Source organism: Carassius carassius, chromosome 11 (assembly GCF_963082965.1).
Source record: "Carassius carassius chromosome 11, fCarCar2.1, whole genome shotgun sequence".
In the NCBI taxonomy this organism is placed as follows: Eukaryota; Metazoa; Chordata; class Actinopteri; order Cypriniformes; family Cyprinidae; genus Carassius; species Carassius carassius.
In genome coordinates, this window is record NC_081765.1 from 31,716,160 (window position 1) to 31,736,645 (window position 20,486).

Sequence of the window (20,486 nt, forward strand, 5' to 3'; positions counted from 1 at the left end):
GTAATGGTCCTCCACTTCAAGGCACTGTAGCCTGCACTGTAGAGTATATCTAAAATTCGAGATAATGTGCTTAAATGATCATCACTGGCGAGCCTATCAACATTTTCTTAACACATCCGAACCGTATTTACATTATGCTGTGTTTGAGAAGTTTTTAATATGCATTTCCCCACTCATATAAACTGTTTTGCATGGTATTACGTGGGATTTTAGCACATTCACTGCTTTGTTGAGACTTTTCTAGTCGGGGGCGACATGCAAATTCACATTCCATCGTCAAACCGGAGTGTGAACAGTTTCTGAATCCAGTGCGAGGATTGGGGACTGGCAGTGACTGTAACTCATCGTGTCCTGACTTGAATATGTGGGGCTGCCGTCTCCTCTCGGTTGAACAGAAACAGAGGAGAGTCTGTTGACAGGGGCAGGACTCTGGAAAATATGGTGGGAGTTGCAGAATTTTAAGGGGGTGACGGGACAGAAGTGATGCAGGGACCTATAAGCAGTGCTTTAAGCCTGGAGAGGCGCTGCGAAAGCTGTTGTTGATGATGCTGTTTTGACGTATCGGGAGCGAGACTGATGACAGCTGACAGCCGCGCCGAAGTTCAAGGGCGAACAAGGTAAGTTTGAGACGTCATGCTCATTCAAAACATTATTATGGAAGGCCAAGAGGGTCAAATACACGTGAAATTTAACGCGTTAACAACAGGTTAAATACGCGTATTTCACGGGTAAACAACGCGTATTTAACGCGTTAAATACGTGTTGTTTAAGCGTGAAAAATCAGCGCGTATTTAACGTGTTTTTCACGTGTTATACGCGTTAAATACAGTGAAATACACGTGAAGTACGCGTTAAAAATCTGTTTGAACAGGTCAATGTCATTGGCTGCTGAGGACTTGGGTCAGACCACTTCTGTGAGCTTAGAGGGGTGTACCATTCATAGACAGGCAACCACCACATGCTATAGATCAGCTTATTCAGCCTTATTATTTGGTCTTTTTTTCTTTTCTTTTTTTGGATAGCCTATAGAAATAATATATTTAAGTTTCAGTTTTATGAAAAATTTATTTTTTACCACTCATGCCTTTTTGTAAATAAACACATTAGTGGACATTCTAGCTTTAATAGTGGTCACTCTTAAAGGGTTAGAAGCAGGGCCGTTTCTAGCGTTTTTTGGCACCCTAGGCGAGATTTCTACCAACCACGGATGGCGACGTTGAAAGGCGACTTTAACATGTCTCTAATGGCAGCGGCCACTATCACCACCAATGAGACTTACTCAGATAATCGCAAGTAATCATAATGCTTCGAAATAGCAAAATTATGAAAATATAATATGACCTTGAAATAATAATAATAATATTAATAATATATATATATATAAAATAAACTCTTGGTGGGGCGGGGGCTCTCACTGGTGCCCCCCAGCTGTTTGTGCCCTAGGCGACCGCCTAGTTTGCCTATGCCTAGAAACGACCCTGGTTAGAAGTAAAGCAACAAATCTGTTTTATGGATGGTAACTGTAAAATTATTACTGAAATATAATTAGTAATTAGTTACTCTACTAGTTACTGCAAAAGTAATATTATTAAAATAACTAAATTACTAGTAACTACTTACTGCTCAACTCTGACTTTAAGTAAAAAATATATATATATTTGGACATTCTCCTGCTGAGAAATAGCTGATAAAAATGTAAGAAAAAATTTAGTGCTCAATAGAAATTATTTATATCCGTCTTATTTAATATTAAATATCTCAGGACATAAATAAGGTAAGTTAAAGTGTATCTGTTTCAAATGTTTTGGTGATAGTATAAGACTTAAGTTAGCATCAAGCATTAACATTTGTGTGGGGGAAATAGTTACAATGGAGGTAAGCAATCAATTCAGGTTTAAGATACAAACCATTGAAATCAATATCTGTCTTTAGAAAACAATCATCTTAGTAATCAACAGCTTTTATTGTGCTTACATTTACAGCTATCTCCAGCAGGTGGCACTTATTGAAAACACTTTTTGTTCAGCATTTCTGGAATTTTTTTTTCAGTTGTTCAGCGATTATGCACTCATCAGACAATCAGTAATTAGGTAAACAGGTGATGTTATAAGACATAAGCATTTAAGACTTTAAGGATTAGAATGAGAGCTTGTAACAGAAGTATTCTACTGCTACCACCATAATAATAAATAATAATTCATTACATTTATATAGCGTTTTCTAGTCACTCAAAGCGCTTTTACATAGTCAGGGGGTATCTCCTCATCCACTACCAGTGTGCAGCATCCACCTTGATGATGCGACGGCAGCCATATTGCGCCAGAACGCCCACCACACACCAGCTTACTGGTGGAGAGGAGACAGAGTGATGAAGCCAATCAGTAGATATGGGGATTGTTAGTAGGCCATGATGGTCCGAGGCCAATGGGCAAATTTAGCCAGGATGCCGAGGTCACACCTCTACTCCTTTCGAAAGACATCCTGGGATTTTTAATGACCACAGAGAGACAGGACCTCGGTTTAACGTCTCATCCGAAGGACGGTGCTTGTTGACAGTATAGTGTCCCCGTCACTACACTGGGTCGCTAGGACCCACACAGACCACAGGGTGAGCACCCCGTGCTGGCCTCACTATCACCTCTTCCAGCAGCAACCTAGTTTTCTCAGGAGGTCTCCCATCCAGGTACTGACCAGGCTCAGCCCTGCTTAGCTTCAGTGGGAAACCAGTCTTGGGCTCCAGGGTGATATGGCTGCCGGCTATAATACCACCGTGAACCCCCCCAACCCCCCATCGCATCAATATTACTAATCATATTTTTCAAACTGCTGAATTAAAATCAAGAAAAAATAGATATCATTTGAAAGCTTAGAGTCTGAGCATTACAATGATGTTGATCAACTCAAAAATAGTGCCAAGTTATTTGCTGAGAAAAAAAAATAATAATAATTTTGCCATGTACTCTAATATTTATAAAAATATCACACAACTTGGATACTCATGTGCCATATGTCATCTGAAAGGTCTCATGAAGTAGAATAAAACAACAGGGCTCTAGGCTAATTTTTTGCACTTGTTACACTAGTGCGCCTAACCTTTTTCTTACAAGTCCACTTTTTTTAAACCGCTGTCCATATAAACAATATTGACTTGTTGCCTACATGATTAACTAACAATCTGGTCAACATAATGTTCTTTATTTGAAGCACAATTCTACAAGAAAGGTGACTTACTGAAAAAGTTTTGGTGCTTAAAGTGTTTCACTGAGGTGGAATTTAAACTTAAAACATCTCAAGATATATGAAATAAAAAGAAAATCTAAATTAAGGGGTTTAAGGGCTTCAAACTGAACATATCATGGCTCAATGTCTTATGAACTATCCTCCACTGCAGTCACATGCCCCTCAGATGGCCAACTCCTGTAGTTTGGCCTTCTTGATCTTTGGCCTTGGCTTAACCAGCTGCCACACTCTCTCTAGCATCAAAATCTTCCAGACTTGGCCCTCTACACTGATTCTTATCAGATCTTCCACTGTGTCTGAAAAAATGGGTGTCTGATTTGGTGAACAGGTGAACAGTCCCTAAACAGCTTATACTTATTGGATCAGCTATTAAAATAGTTCAGTTTTGTAATAGCAAAGTGATTATATTTTGTTTCATTTTTTTTATTAAGTTAATTTAGAAAAGCATTTGGAGCATTTTTTGTTTGTTAAATATAAGTTTTAGGTTTTTTTAAGTAACGACCAAGCTGCCAGCGGAAGTCAGTTAGCCTATGTTTGATCCATTTAGCCTTCTCAAATCATCACAACTTGCCTAAAATAAAATCTATAGATATAAAACAGTTGAAGCATATGACAATGTTTAAACGTTAGACCCAGATAAATGTAAGCTATATCAAATAGTTTGTGTAGAGATGCTTCAGGACAGGGAGACGGCAGCATGATCACTTGCATCTTATTCCGTGGATATGCCATCATTTTTGCTCCTAAAGGTAAGAGTAATACATTATTCGTAACTGCACACACAATATCAACAAAACAGTTGCTTGTTCTGCCGTGTTGTCTTTAATAGGACTACAAAAATGATCCGAAACTCAGTGAAAAAAAAAAAAAAAAAAAAAAAAAAAAAATATATATATATATATATATATATATATATATATATAAAGCTTTAAATAACTACTTAACGAAATAAAACAAATCCAAAACAAAAACTCTTTCATTATAATCATAAACCATAAAGATGTATTGATCTCTAAAGGCGCGTCTAATGAGGAGATGACGAGGTGGGATTTCAACTTCATCCTTGCGACACAGATTCAGAAAACACTAGTTTATTAGTAAATAATTAAAATATCTTCTTCCTATTTCCCCCTTATTACATTTATTGTAATTACTTTTGCCGGTGCTTTGCGGCAAGCTTAAGCCTATTATTTGAATGCAGAACTGTTCAGCTGCGCTGCTGCGGGACACAAAACACCGTCGATCCACTCTACAGTCGCGGCATCACGGTCTCGTTTGAGGCTTTGAATAAACTGGAGCGAGTTTTGTACAAGAAGTCAACCCCAGACCCATATAATAATAATAATAATAATAATAGGCCTATAGCCTATTGATGTCACCATTTTACAAGATTTCATCGTAAAATTTAGAGTAAATGCACCATCATTTAGAGTAAATTCTTCTGATTAAAAGAGCCCACAACTATCTGTCAAATCTGTCATTTATATCTAAAGATTTTCCTCATAAATAAAGCATGTAGTTTAGCCAAAATCTTAGCAAAAAATCATTATTATATAGATCATTATTTTCTGAAAATTATCCCAATTACAATGAGCCCAAAGATACTGTAATCCGTGGATGAGATCCAAATATATTGGTCATATTGCTATAACACATAAAACCCAACAGGCACAGCAAGACAAATAACTTTAGTTTCAATTTGCGAAAAATTCAAAATTCTCCAGATTAAAAGGAGCTCAAATTCATCGTAATTTGTACACTTGATCTAAATATATTACTTACGATATTTTCACACACATGAAACCATTCAATTGAGGAAAAAACATAGGTTACGTTTCCATTCATAACTTCATGAAACATGCATAGCTCATGGAAAATTGAAAATTCTCTCGATTAAAATGAGCCCAATTATACAATAATCTGTCATTTAGATTTGAATATATTCGTCATCGAATTATAACAACAACAAAAAAAACTCCAAATGTGCACATGCGGCAATATTCTCATGGTTTTACCTTTATAACTTCATGAAACATGCTCTGATTGTGAAAAACGGCATGTCATTATTTACAGCAGATTCTCAAGATTGAAATGATTCTCCAAAATCAAAACAATCCATTACGATCTTTCATATGTATATAATACCTAAACCCATGAATCAGTTGGAGAGCTCTATTAAACATTTGACAGAACGTAGAATCAGACTATACCTTTTGACTCTCCTTGCCATATTCGTGGAGTTATGATTTGGTATTTTTGTGTATGGCACTCAGAAAGCAACAGTATTTAAATAGTATACTTCGGTGAGTCAAGGGCTAAACAAAAAGTCCTGTTTCATTACATAATACTGTAACTTTTAGAAACTTTATACTATCACCACAAAATTTTAAACATATACATCTTAACTTACCTTATTTATGTCCGGAGATATTGAATGTCAAATAAGATGGATATGAAAAATGTCTTTTGAGCACTCAAAATTTTCTTACATTTTTATCAGCTATTTCTCAGCAGGAGAATGTTCAAACTATTTTTTTTTCACCGATTTGAGCAGTAACTAGTAATTTAGTTATTTTAATGATATTTATTTTGCAGTAACTAACTAATTACTAATAATATTTCAGTAATAATTTTACAGTTACCATCCACAAAAAAGATTTGTTGCTTAATTACTAACCCTTTAAGTTCAACCATTATTAAAGCTAGAATGTCTGCTAATATGTTCAATTCAATTCAATTCAAGTTTATTTGTATAGCGCTTTTTACAATACAAATCGTTACAAAGCAACTTTACAGAAAATTATGTTTCTACAATATTTAGTAGTAGCTAGTAATTTGTGCATGTTTTTACAGGATTTTATAAAAAATAAAAAATAATAATAATACAAGACGTAGTCGGCTAGACGATGAACTATCAATATTATTAATTAATAGTTATTATATGATGCAGTCACATGTAGCAAAAATTGTTAGTTCTGTTTGTCGTTTCAGGGTTAGCATCATCTGAGGTCCTCTGAGAGTCAGCATCATCTCTTCTCAGGTGTTCTGCATCCAGACTGGAGCTTGTGTAAATCCTAGTTACCACGGGATGTAAATACAAAAGAAGGCTATACAAAAGAAGACAAAATAATAAGGCTGAATAAGCTGATCTATAGCATGTGGTGGTTGCCTGTCTATGAATGGTACAACCCTCTAAGCTTACAGAAGTGGTTTGACCCAAGTCCTCAGCAGCCAATGACATTGAGCCGTTCAAACAGATTTTTAATGCGTACTTCACGTGTATTTAATGCGTATTTAACACGTGAAATACACGTTAAATACACGCTGATTTTTCACGCGTAAACAACACGTATTTAACACGTTAAATACGTGTTGTTTACGGGTGAAATACACGTATTTAACGTGTTATTGACAACTAGAGCCCCTAGAATAGGACAACTAGAGCCCCAGATACAGATCCCCTGTAAAGACCTTGTCTCAGAGGAGCACCAGGACAAGACCACAGGAAACAGATGATTCTTCTGCACAATCTGACTTTGCTGCAGCCTGGAATTGAACTACTGGTTTCGTCTGGTCAGAGGAGAACTGGCCCCCCAACTGAGCCTGGTTTCTCCCAAGGTTTTTTTCTCCATTCTGTCACCGATGGAGTTTCGGTTCCTTGCCGCTGTCGCCTCTGGCTTGCTTAGTTGGGGTCACTTCATCTACAGCGATATCGTTGACCTGATTGCAAATAAATGCACAGACACTATTTAACTGAACAGAGATGACATCACTGAATTCAATGATGAACTGCCTTTAACTATCATTTTGCATTATTGACACTGTTTTCCTAATTAATGTTGTTCAGTTGCTTTGACGCAATGTATTTTGTTTAAAGCGCTTTATAAATAAAGGTGACTTGACTTGACGTGTATTTGACCCTCTTGGCCTTCCATAAATTTGTTCGTGAAACAAAAAGGGATTTATGGATAACAAATAACATTTATCTTCCTAGTGATCACCTACTGTCAAGTTTATGTGCTGTTTTGCTTGGTTTATAAAAATGCTATGTCTAGTCGGGATTCGAACTTTAGTCGCCTGGACCGCTAAACTTGCCGATAATTTGTTAGAAACAATTTTTTTTTCAATCATGTTAGAGGTAATCAGACATTTTTGATTAAAGCAATATTTTATTACAGAAATGCAATGTTGTCATAATATTGTAGACCTCCGGAAGACTTGATTTTGACATCTTTTATTTGCTGTTTTCATAACAAACGTAAATCAAATCGGGATTTGAACTCTAGTTGTTTTGAACGCAAATCATGGCTAATTTATTAAGCTATTATAGTGCTTCAGAAGACTTGAATGATGACTTTGACAGTTTCGCAGCAACCCAAAAAGCATTGTGTGCAATCAAGTTCATTTCTATTTAAACGACTGACTTTTTTTTTCTATATGTGAAACATAAAACCAATTGGAAAATGGGATTCGAACTTGAGTTAACTTGAATGCAAGTCATAGTGGCTAATTAATTTTATTATTTTATTTTTTAAAGGCAAGTTAGACATGGTCTGTTAAATAAAGAAATAGTATAACTAAAAATCTGTCAAGCTAGTAGGGCTTCAAGTAAATTATTTTGACGACTTCTTGACAGTCAGCCATGCAAAGTTTGCGTCTGATTAAGCTCATGCCTATTTAAACTGGTACGATTTTTTGTGTGTGTGTGTGTGTGTGTGTGTGTGTTGAATACAAAAGGAAGTTATCAAAATGCCAAAGTTGTAATTTCCATGTGACACAACTTAAGGGTGATCGCTGTCTATTAAGTTCATTTAGCAAGTTTGTGTGGCTTATAAAATATATTATGTTAACTCTGGTCTTATCATGTTTGTGCAAATACCATATTATTAGACTAACTTGATCAAATAAAGTATTTTACTGTCATTGATCACAAGTTATTTAATCTAATGCACCACTTGAGCTAGTACTCCATGCTTAAAAAATAAATAACTAAAAAAGCTTCATATCTGTAGCTGTGACTAAATAAAATGTTGACTGACAGTAAAGATCCTCCCTCCTTGGGAAAACACCTTCACACCCTGCTGAAAGAACTTAAAAGAGCCTAAACTGGTCTTTTAAGCTGGTCTTTAAGATGGACCTGATGAAAGGTGGCAAAGCCCTTCTAAAACCAGCGGGGAGACCAGCACGCCAGGTTTTTAATCCAGACTTGTTTGAGACCAAGATGTTTGTTTTTTCAACAAGCCAAGCATGCTCATTATTGACACAGTGGTATGTAAGATGGGAAGGCATGCGCCACCTTCTGCAGAACTGACTCTTCTAGTTTAACCTCTCCATCTGTCAGCACTCCCTTAAGGCTGTGCCATGAGTCAGTAGTGTTTGCCTTCTGTCCTACAGTGCCAGGGATTTCAGAGCTGTCCAGGTTGCAGGATGGATGGCGACGCACACAGCCGACCGCCTGAACGAAGGTACACCTTAAGCACTGACAGATTTACTCATGAGCTCTGAGTTTGATCTCTTTAGTTGTCATTTGTGTTGTTTAGTTTGTGTTGAACTAGTAAAGACATGAATATGCTTGTGTTGTAAATTAAGGAAGCATTTCCTTTTAAAAATTTCAATTTTTATATATTTTTTGTCATTTTAACAATGGCGTGCAGTCAAGAGGATGGAAACATAGAGCTGAGGGACATTTTGAGGGTTCAGTTGCATTAATTTTGTCTTTGTTAATTGTCATATTGTTTTTGAATATCTTTTAAAGTTTTGATATCATCCTACAGATTTTTCAAATCTGTTGGAATCAAATATGTTTATAAAATAGGTTGGAATGCTTTAAAAGTGGATATTTTGTGGCAATTTCTAAAATGTACTGACATTTGTGCTCTTTTTTTAACCATCAAAATGAATGATGTCACTTCTTGGAAGTTGATGTCATTAAGGAACTGGCTTTTGTTAGTAAAGGGATTTTGCAGAAAGCTGACAGATAGAAAGTAAGGACATGAGAAGAACTTTCCCAGTTATACAGCAGGTGTAGATATTTGAGTCTGATAGGAAAATTAATTGAAAGATACGATGTGTGTTTGTTCTTTCATATTTAAAGATTATGTGGAATGACGAGAAAAGTTAGCTAATGTTTGTCATTTTTTTCCTGCAAGTTTTTCCAGTTGTCTTTTAACCTGCAAGCAGTTGCTTGCACATTCCAGCTCTATGCGAAGAAAAATTATATGAGATCTGGAATAAACAATCATATATGAATGAAAATAAATGAATGACTGATGCATTGGGCAGGAACAGCGTTTGTGTGATCTGTTACAGACTGGGCTGTTTATGAGTGAAGATTTGGAGGTTGTGTGTCTGAATGTGTCTCTAGTTGTATGTTTGTTTACAAGACGATCTGACTGTAATTAAAGTCTCTGTTGTCATAGGCATTGGCTCGACCTTTGACATCGGTGCATTTCCTGCCTGCAGAGCAGAGCTGAGAAATGCTCTTGGACACATGTGGAGGCCATGGGAAATGAACTTTAGGGAGGGGAGACTCTTGCACAATTCTCCTGCTTATTTTTTTCTTTGCTGGGGAAATGAGGATGAAATTGCATTGCATATGTAACTTTACTGGACAAGAGTCATATAGCGACGCACAGGGTCTTAGCTATGACTGGATATTACAGAAAAATGACTTTGTGAAACTTGTAAAAATTGACCCTTAGAGGCAGGTGATCTGGTGTAATAATCCATGACTGTGGGGCAGGACTCAGAATCAGAAGAGTAGGAAATGTAAAATATACAATCCAGACCCAGAAACCATTCTTTGAAAACCACATGAGGCAGATTAGCTGACTATATTATGAGCGAGGAAATCTGGACGTTGAATCCTCTATATGCACTAGCATCAAATATGCTCTTTATTACAGTTTTTCTCAGTCACTTTGGTGCATTTCTCAAAACAGAAATGAAATTCTCAAAACTATTTGTACAACTTCTCCATCATCTAGTCATTTATACACATCATAAAACCAGTTTCTCATTCTTTTGAACAAGTTGCGATTGCTTTTGTTCATTCATGCAATTGATTATGCACATTTATCTGCAGTTTCCTACATTATCAGTTGCTAATGTCATGTCGCTCAAAATGTATTACATCTGAATCTTGACTAATGAAGAGAATGTAGATGATAAACCAATGATAAACCATTTCTCTGGTTCATCGCATGAATCTTCAGTTGGAAAGCATATAATGTATAGACAGAGGACAACACGAGTTACAAATTCTGAAAATTGACTTATTTTCATCTTTGTGCCCATATTTCTTTTTCCTTTTCTATATCACGATGGCATTGTGTAATTTATTATTATTTTTTGGGTCAGACCACTAGTAAAAGTGTAACTGGTACTTTCAATCAATATCCCACATACAGTAATGTGTAAATGTATACTTTTGAAATGGATATATGGCATACATAAGCATATGGCATACTGTTCAATACAGTAGTTTACATCAGAACATCGCTCCAGAGTACGCTGTTATATTGACAACATGACTAAGCAATTTGACTGTCTTATCCATAAACTATGACACAAGGACTTGTCATTCTGATGGCATTGACATGTTCATTGACACAGATGTTTATTTTTGAGAGATGAACTAAGGATTTTGAGCAAGAGACTGGCTTTTGCAGGTAATCCGTGGTGTTTTGCTCTTTGTACGAGTTGTTTTGAGAAATGCACTTACTGTTTTGCAAATCTCAAGGATGATTCGAGAAATGTACCAAAGCAACTGAGAAAAACTGTAACACACTTTGGACTTTAAGACTTTGGACATTTTTGCTCCATTGGTTCAGATTTAGCTAACGGAGGATGATGTCAGCTGACAGCGTTCCACTGGCTGGAGAGATTTTTTTCCAGCATGTTCTCATAACTCACTCACTCACTCACTCACTCACTCACTCACTCACTCACTCACACACTCACTCACTCACTCACTCACTCACTCACTCACACACACACACTCACTCACTCACTCACTCACTCACACACACACACACTACGTCTCCCACGTTGTCTATGAGCACATCCCTCAGAGGCGAGTCTGATATTTTGAAGGCTCTTTTTTAAAAGCCTTTTGAGCCTCATATAAACACTCTGATTTCCCCCCCAGAAATATTTGATTAGTGTTTCCTGTGGTTCTTTATGAAGAGAAAGTTGTGTTGTGTTAAACAGCATGACTCTTACTGTAACTACACGGATGTTGTTGTGTAATTCGGGAGCAGGATTTTGCTTTCTCTGGCACTGTGGGGCATCAAGCCATATCTTGATGTATGTCTGTGGTGCAACTCTGTTTGTAAATCCAAAATGTTCAGCCTTTCGCCAAGTTGCACAACTCAGTTTTACTGTTTTTACATTTGGTTTGGTTATTTGGTCCATGCACAACTTTGGATTCACCCCATTACCCTGCAGGTGTCTTAGAGTGTGTACAGTAGGTCTGGGTAAAAATATATGCCCCCCCCCCATTTTTTTATATAGATGTGAAAGTGCACTATTCAAACTGAAATTGTTATAATTCATGGACGCTTTGGAATACAGACCTAAGGTTGGACTTGTTGGAGGTTGGAAAAAAGGTTGGGAAAAAAGGTTGGAAACAAAAATTGAGGTTCCTGAGAGATTTTATTTATGGCGATATTCCACAAACAGCCATCGGGTGCCATCAAAACTCAATTGAACTTTTTTAAATGTATTTTACTGTCACAAATGACTAAATATCGCTGTCAATATTACGTCTACAAAATAACAACCAAATATGGAATCTTGGGACTCTTGGGACACTTTCCGACAAGATGTATTTTGTCAAGATTATAAAAAGTTTTGATTCTAAAAGACCGTGATAGATTTTGTAATATGACTCCTGTCTCCACCCACTAAGGGGAAGGAGACTGACAAAAGATATTAAATTACCATTTCCATGGTAACGCAATTTCCAATTTCAAAATGGTTTTCACAGGATGAATTTTGAGGTTTTAAGTTTTCAAGTGTTAAGTAAGTTATTAGTATTACTAAGATATGTGACAGAGAATAAAGACAATGAAAAAAGGATTGTCAACAGGCCCACCAGTGGCACTTAAGAGCAATCTTACGTTGAAAGATGAAACCATAAAACACAACCCTTGTCTGATTCTCAAACACAATATTTTTTTTAATAAGCAATTCAAAAAAGATGATTTACCAATATGATTCAGTGTGAAACTGATCTAATTTTGTGTAAACCGCTATGGTTTTGTTTGTATTTTAAACCTGGCATGGTGTTCTATGAATATTGTTGGTAATGCATTACAATATTGTGTTACTTCATTCAAAAAGTAACTAATTATGCTGCTTAGTTTTTATTGAAAGTAATGCGTTACATTACTTTTGCGTTACTTTTTTAAACCTGGGCTGGGCTGGGCTGGGCTTTTTTGTTTGCTTGTAATATAAAAAGTTCTACTTTTGGCAAATGTAAAAGCCCTTTCACACCAAAAGCCTCATACTGAAGAAAATGCAAATTCTCGTCTGTACAGTTGTACACAAAAGTTCAACACTCTTTAGCAATAAAAAAAGAAGAAAGTTTATCTTAGTAGTTTATCTTGTTTATTAGTATGGTTGAATTGGATCAATGAATGATCAGCAGCAAATTGGTTAATAAAAAGGCATTAAATACGTAAAAGATATGTGTATTATTTAAAATATTTAATTATTCCAGCTTTGAGTCATATTCTGAGTTGTTTTTATAATTTTTTATGAAAACTAAATCAGAAAATCAAAAATATTTAAAGGGACAATAAGTAACTTTTTAGGTATTTTATTATCTAAAATCAATATTTTTATTCATAAATATGCCCTCAATGGTGTACAAATACCTATGCCAATGTTTAAACTAATCCTCGTAAATGAAGAATTTATTATCTTTATATACATGGTACGGGTAGGTCGACGGAGGCTTCCATGTAGTTCCGCCATCTTGCAAAACTATAATAGCAGAGAGGGACAAAAAGTACTAAGACAACGCGTTTCCACAATGCGTTTTCGGTCAGAGCCAGAAACGCAGTTGCAGAGCAGTGAGAGGCGCTTGAAACTGCACCGGCAAGTTTAAAAGTCTGGATTGCATTCTTATTATGGACCATACATATGCCGCGCCACAGGAGAAGAAAACATCGTCGCCAAAACGAAGTGCTATTAGAAGACATCCTGTCAAAGCTTTTTGGTACATATCGCCTACCGTAGATGCAACGCGCATTTGAAAAATCGAGGCGCTGGAGAGCAAAATTAGTTTGAATGCAAAATACAATTTCACCACTAGATGGGAGTAATTCCTACTTACAGTCCCTTTAAAAAAACCGCTAAGTGGATAGATGTAATTAAACACTACCTAAGCAGTGAGATCATTTCTATATAAAATAAATTATAGCTACCATATACATATATAAGTAAATAATAGTTCAATAAATTCCAATTTTAATCAGAGTTTAATCAAATCTGAAACAAATTGAATCAAGAATCTTGCATCAGGATCAAATCAAACTTGGAAATCTGTTTTGAGACCCAGTCCAACATAAAGCCATGGCATTTAATGTTACATGCACTGCAGACAATTTATATATATATTTTTTGTCAGTATTTTTGTTTTGTTTTTAAGTACAAATATCTGTATATCCTTATTTACTTTTGACAGATATGAAGTGTTGTTTTTTTTTAGTTTATGCTTAAAACAAGAACAAATATGTCAAAGAAGTATGAAAACTTGTTTTCCCTTTGATTGATTTCTCTCATTAGCAGATTAGTCTGATATTATTCAAATCTTAAATTCACTTAATTCTGATACATTTCCCAGAAACCAAGTCTTCTCCTCTGATGTCATTTTTGCATTTTAATTTGATGCATTTTTTGACATTTTCACTGAAAAACAAGACAAAAATACTTAGAAGGATCATTACTTTTGTGCAATTTGATTAAAAGGTACATTGACATCTGTTCTCAGAATTCCGAGTTGGAAGGATGGCTACGACGGTGTGAAGAACTGTCAGAATGTTTACTCGCTTATGATGTCATCTTGTGTGATCTTTGGTCGTTTGGTCGTTAGCTCAGTGCAGCAAGGACCAGGCCTTGACAACAAAGTGTCACCTCAGGGACGTGGTGTGGGACCACCTAAGTGTTGTTGCAGATGTTTCCCATACTTTCTCACACTCTGTCTTTCCTTCTTTATGTTCATACACTTAAATGCTAGCACTGCTCACACAGCTGTTCTATCTAATCTGGTGATGAAAGTTACAGTGCTAGAACAGTGATGTTATTATGCTTGCATGACAAAGGCATTCTGGAAACCACTCAACAAACCACCCAGAAACACCTTGGATACCACCAGAATACTAACAAAAAAGTTCCGCTTTCTTGTCATGGTCTGGCTTATCTTAACAAGCCAGAACACCCTAGCAACTACCAGTGCTGTGTAGTAACTTGCATGGGTAATAATTACATGTAATTTGGATAATGTAAAATTAAGTAGTTGTAATTAGATTAAATTGCATTTTAAAATACTCGTTAAAAAGTGTTTTCTCAACATTTCAACACTGCATTGACTACTGATGATCATATTTATTTTTATTTGAATTATCACTTTATTTATTTATTTTTTTTATTAAATGTAAATGTTCTTTTATTTAGTTATTTAAATTTATTAAATACATTTTAAGGTAAGTCAATAAGCAACACATTTGCATGTTCACGGTTCTCTGATGCTGGTTGATGGTCACATGACATGCAGAAAAACTACTGAAATATTTCATCGTTTTAGTAAGTGTTTTAGGATTGATTGTTATTTTAAAAAAGATTTATTTTAATGATTTTAATTATTAGCTTTTTATTAAACTCTCGAACCCCCTGCAGAAGTACTGAAATGTTTAATGCACTTCATGTTGTTAATAGTTAATGGAATACATTTTCTTTCTCTTTTTATTTCTATGTCAATATGGTACAAGGTACAATCCTATTTAAATTAATGTGTAATAGAAAAGTAATCATAACAGTCATGTGATTATATTAATGTAATGGATTACATTACCACAATATTTGTCATGCAATTTGTAATCAGTAAAGGATTACAATTTGTAAGAAGTCTACCCAGCACCGGCAACTACTCAGAACACCCTATTAGCAACGATTCATAACATTCTACAAATCACCTAGAAATAACCTGACAAAACCCATTTAAGGCTGTGTCTATAGTAAGTGCTGGACATTGTGCAGGAAATCTTGCAGTTGTTTCTGTCTAGTGAACGCTTTGCTGCTAATGAAAGGAGTCAGGATGGGTGTTTTCTCAGTAGAATTAGCAGAATGTTTAATAACCCAGCATGTACAGTTTACAGTGTAAGGTTTAGGGTGGTTTTGAGAGACAACTCCCAACTAAAAGACGCTTACAGAACAATGGTTAGTCTGGAAAGTGCAGACGGCTACAGCCTGAGGCAAAATGAAGCTAATAATGGCTCTTTACATTTCAAATCACACTAGAAAACAATAGTACGTACAAGCCCAGGGATGGTTCTCATTCTCAATTTAAATGCCTGATAATGAAAAACCATAGATTGTGTTTGAATATGTGGAAGCATGAATTTGAGAATAGTAAATGCTATTGATGTTGATGTTAACAATCAGATGTTGACATTTGAATTTCTGTGTATCTCTTAAAATACGGTGGACATGTGTTGTAGCTATAACATGCTTGATAATGGCCAGACTATAGCGTCATTAAATTCCTGCTTACTTTGCTCACTTGAGTAATAGGGTGTCCTTTCAATGAGACTCTCGTGTGGTGACAGGCCCAGCAGAATAAACACAATGGCTCTGTTCTAAAACCTAGTGGGTCTACTTCGACAGTGCCTTAACTGAAATGCAACCTCAAGTCTGATGGTGTAAGAAATGCGTATATATGTGTGTGTGTGTATGTATGTGTGTGTATATATATATATATATATATACACACACACACACACACACACATATATATATATATATATATATATATATATATATATATATATATATATATATATACATACACACACACACACACACACATATACATATATATATATATATATATATACACACACACACACACACACACACATATATATATATATGTATATATATATATATATATGTGTGTATATATATATATATATATATATATATGTGTGTGTATATATATAGAGAGAGAGTGAAAATAATTTTTATTCAGCAAAGATGCATTAAATTGATCAAACGTTACTGTAAGTGCATAGCATTTAATGTTTTCTATTTTGAATACATTTGTAAATTTTTCAACTTTCCGAACAAAAAATGATTATGTATATAATATATATGATGCAGTGCAACTGTTTTAACATTTATAATAAGAAGAAATGTTTCTTGAGCACCAAATCAGCATATTAGAATGATTTCTGAAGGATCATGTGAATAATAATGCTAACAATTCAGCTTTGCATCACACAAATAAATTACATTCGATAATATATTCGAATAGAATTTCTTTTTTTTTATTGTATATAATATTTCATAATATCAGTTTTTGCTGTACTTTTTTGATCAAATAAATGTAGCCTTGGTGAGCATGAAAAACTTTTCAAATAACATGCCCCAAATTTTTGAATGGGAATATGTACGGTACATGCAATTTTTTTTTTGTTTGTTTTGTTTGATTGAGGTTTTTATTACGTTAAAGTAATCATATTTTCATTCTAGCAGTATCTTCTCTGAGAAGGATGCGTGCAGTGCTGCTTTAGACTTTGGCCAAAATGAGGAAGGCCTATGTTGGGTGCATGGTCTTAAAATGCTGCCGATGAAGACAGCTCACTTTGAGTTGGAACAGAGCCAGTCTCTGTAGATGCCATTGTTCTTCTATACATACCATACGTCTTGACTCCTCCACATTCCACACACTGACTCTCTCTCTCTCTCTCTCTCTCTCTCTCTCTCTCTAACAGCTGTATTTAGCACTCCGGCCTTCTCAACACTTCCACGATGACTCAGTGGGCTGTTTCTCTGTCTGTGGAACATAAGAACTCCAGATTTCACACCGCCAAATTGATTAGTTTGGTGTGTGTCCTGTGTTACCCAGGGGTAGAAGTGTTTTGTTAAACTACCATCAAATATGCTGTCCTGTTGAACACTGAATTCCAGAAAAAGATGCACGTTGAGTACCTCAAGTGTGACACTTTTGCTGATTGAGTTTGCTAGTATGCACATGTGCTTGCTTGCTTGGATTTACAAAGGCAGCTCTGGACTCTTGAGGACAGACATTGGCATTAAGTAGAAATTGGACACTTGGGATTTCCATGATATTTGGTGTTATTAAAAGTTCTTAAATGCCTGCATTCTCTGACAGTGTTTCCTATGCTCATTTTTAGCTGAATCATTGTGTTGTTTTAGCCGGTGTAGTTTCGATTCATAAACGCATTAGTCTTATGAACTGACTCTTTTTTAATGATCTGGCCAAAACAGCTCACAACAGAACTCTGTCTGTGCTTTGAGATTGTCTCAACACATCATAAAAACATGCTGAACCTGCTGTGGGAACTGAAAGGGCTCACAGTCTTCTTGAAGAAATGCTCCATTGAAGACTTTTCTACTGTAAGGTTGGTTTCTTTACTCGGAGCGTAAATCCATCTAACTGCATCAGTCAGAGCTTATAAATGCTTTTCAGCAACATGGTTCTGCTAATTGTATATTATAATTTATTTAATTATTAATATTATTAGTTAATATTATTGCCATTATAAATCACTTTTAATGAAAAATGAATTAATAAGCAATTAATATAAATTAAGCAGTTATTTTAATTAATATTTAATATTCTTTTATTAACAGAATAATTATTTAATTATTCTGAGGTATAATAATAATTGTAATAATAATAATAATAATAATAATAATAATTATTATTATTGTTATTATTATTATTATTTTCCCTAATTTTGCATAATTATTTTCTTAGTTTTAATATTTGTATTGTTAATTTATTATTTGTTTATTTATTCCTCTTTATATACTGTATATAATATCTTACAATCTGATGTGACCCAATTTGGCAGTTTATTATTATTATTATTTGGAAAACAGATGTAACTAAAAAAAGTCAATACAAGACTTTAATAGGTGGCTTTAAGCAATTGTGCTTTCTAAGGCAAATTGTACTTTTATTCACATTTAGCCTTAGTGGTTTGACATAACTAACTCCAAGGGCCCTTTTTTCTCTTTAAGAAAAAACATTGCGCCAGACTTTAGACCAGGTTTGAGTTGGTCTATGGTGCAGTCTATTTTCAGCTCCTTAAAATAGCATTGCACCAGCAATATGCCTGAACACACCTCTTTTTTAGACCAGCACCCCCAAGGGGCAAAAATGAGCGCAAATGCATTTGCTAATTAAAGACATGGCACTGGACTGAAACTAGCAAACACACTTGAGCTGCGCCTTACGTCACATTGCGCCGGGTGTATGATAGGGTCCAGGGACGCACAGCAGCACACAAACATGCCAAATATTACAAATTAAAGGATTTCAATACATAAGAATTTTTTGTAGGCTAATTAAATATATATATATTTATTCGCATACGTTGTCATTGTTGTGCACTTGCTTAGACCTTTGTTGTGATAAACAGTAAAGTACGTTCAAGCGCCAGCCAAGAGAGTGTAAATAAATACCCTTTGTGAGAAGCAGTTAAATCAGCGGTAGTTAAAAGCAGATCGTAAGTGTATTTATTTCTTGTCTCATTAGTGTTTAGCGCAGTTGTCGTTGCTAGGAAACACTTTGGTCTCGTACTCTATCGCATACGTTGTCATTGTTGTGCGCTTGCTTAGACCTTTGTTGTGATAAACAGTAAAGTACGTTCAGCTGAATTCAATTTCCGTTTTGTCAGGTTTAAAAAAGGTTAGTATAGCTGCAGCCCTCCAGTTAAATGCCCTCCTCATGTGAAGACCGAAGAGTGTAAAGACATCGACTCTACCGGGCAGGGACATTGGCAGGGAATATAAGTATTGTTTTGATTAATCTCTTTTTCCTTCTCCTTGTTTCATTTCTATTTCAGTTGTTTTTTTGTTTATAACCAAATCTTACTATGTGTTTCCAGATCCCTACTATCACTACCACTCGCAAACCACACATCACACAATGTAGACAGCGCAATCTTAACAACCTGCACACTTTGCCTATGTCTGCTAATACACTTTCTTTTTCTATTGGTCTCTGGAATTGCCAGTCTGCTGTAAACAAAGCCAATTTCATTACTTCTATTATTAGTAATTCAAAGCTTAATCTCATGGCCCTAACAGAGACCTGGATCAAACCAGAGGACACTGCTACACCTGCAGCACTCTCCAATAATTTCTCATTTTCCCACTCCCCCCTTTTGACTGGAAGAGGTGGAGGTACTGGTCTGCTCATCTCTAATGATTGGAAATGTAATCCTTTACCATCTTTGGGTTTTAACAGCTCCTTTGAATCTCATTCAGTTACTGTTACCTACCCTTTTAAAATACATTTTGTAGTTGTCTATCGACCCCCAGGACCACTGGGTAACTTTTTGGATGAATTAGATGTGTTGCTCTCAACCTTTTCTGAGGATGGTACTCCCCTAGTTATGCTTGGAGATTTCAACATCCATCTAGATAAACCTCTGTATGTTGATTTCCACACTCTGCTTGCCTCTTTTGATCTCAACCGAGTGTCAACTACTGCTACTCACAAATCAGGCAACCAACTGGACCTTATTTATACACGACACTGCTTTACTGATCATGTTCTAGTTACTCCACTGCACACGTCGAATCACTTCCTCCTCACTCTTAACCTCAACATGGTCCCTGACACTTCACTTACCCCTCCACATGTCATCTTTCGACGTAACCTACGCACACTTTCACCCTACCGGCTATCTGCAATGGTTTCATCTTCACTTCCTTCCCCTGAACTGTTTCCATCTTTGGATGCTAACAGTGCTATTGATACTTTCTGCTCCACTCTTACATCTTGTTTAGACACTGTTTGCCCCTTATCTTCCAGGCAAGCCCGTAACACCCCTTCTGCCCCTTGGTTATCTGATGTTCTACGTGAACACCGTTCTAAGCTTAGAGCTGCTGAAAGGGTGTGGCGGAAATCCAGAAATACTACTGACCTTTATATGTATCAGTCACTCCTATCTTCTTTCTCTGCTAATGTCTCCACTGCTAAA

At 35.7% G+C, this 20,486-nt stretch overlaps 1 protein-coding gene across 2 annotated transcripts in view; it reads left to right on the forward strand.

The window, feature by feature from the left end:
* The first annotated feature begins 337 nt into the window (after nucleotides 1-337).
* LOC132153203 (cordon-bleu protein-like 1) overlaps nucleotides 338-20,486 on the forward strand; it is a 68,609-nt gene continuing 48,460 nt past the window's right edge. Inside the window, exons 1-2 of one of the 2 annotated variants that reach the window (XM_059562539.1) lie at nucleotides 338-617; nucleotides 8,635-8,705. In XM_059562539.1, the coding sequence (XP_059418522.1) occupies nucleotides 8,668-8,705 (38 nt within the window). In that variant the 5' untranslated portion in view covers nucleotides 338-617; nucleotides 8,635-8,667. The remainder of the gene's footprint in view (nucleotides 618-8,634; nucleotides 8,706-20,486) is intronic. The other variant, XM_059562538.1, reaches the window with a different exon arrangement.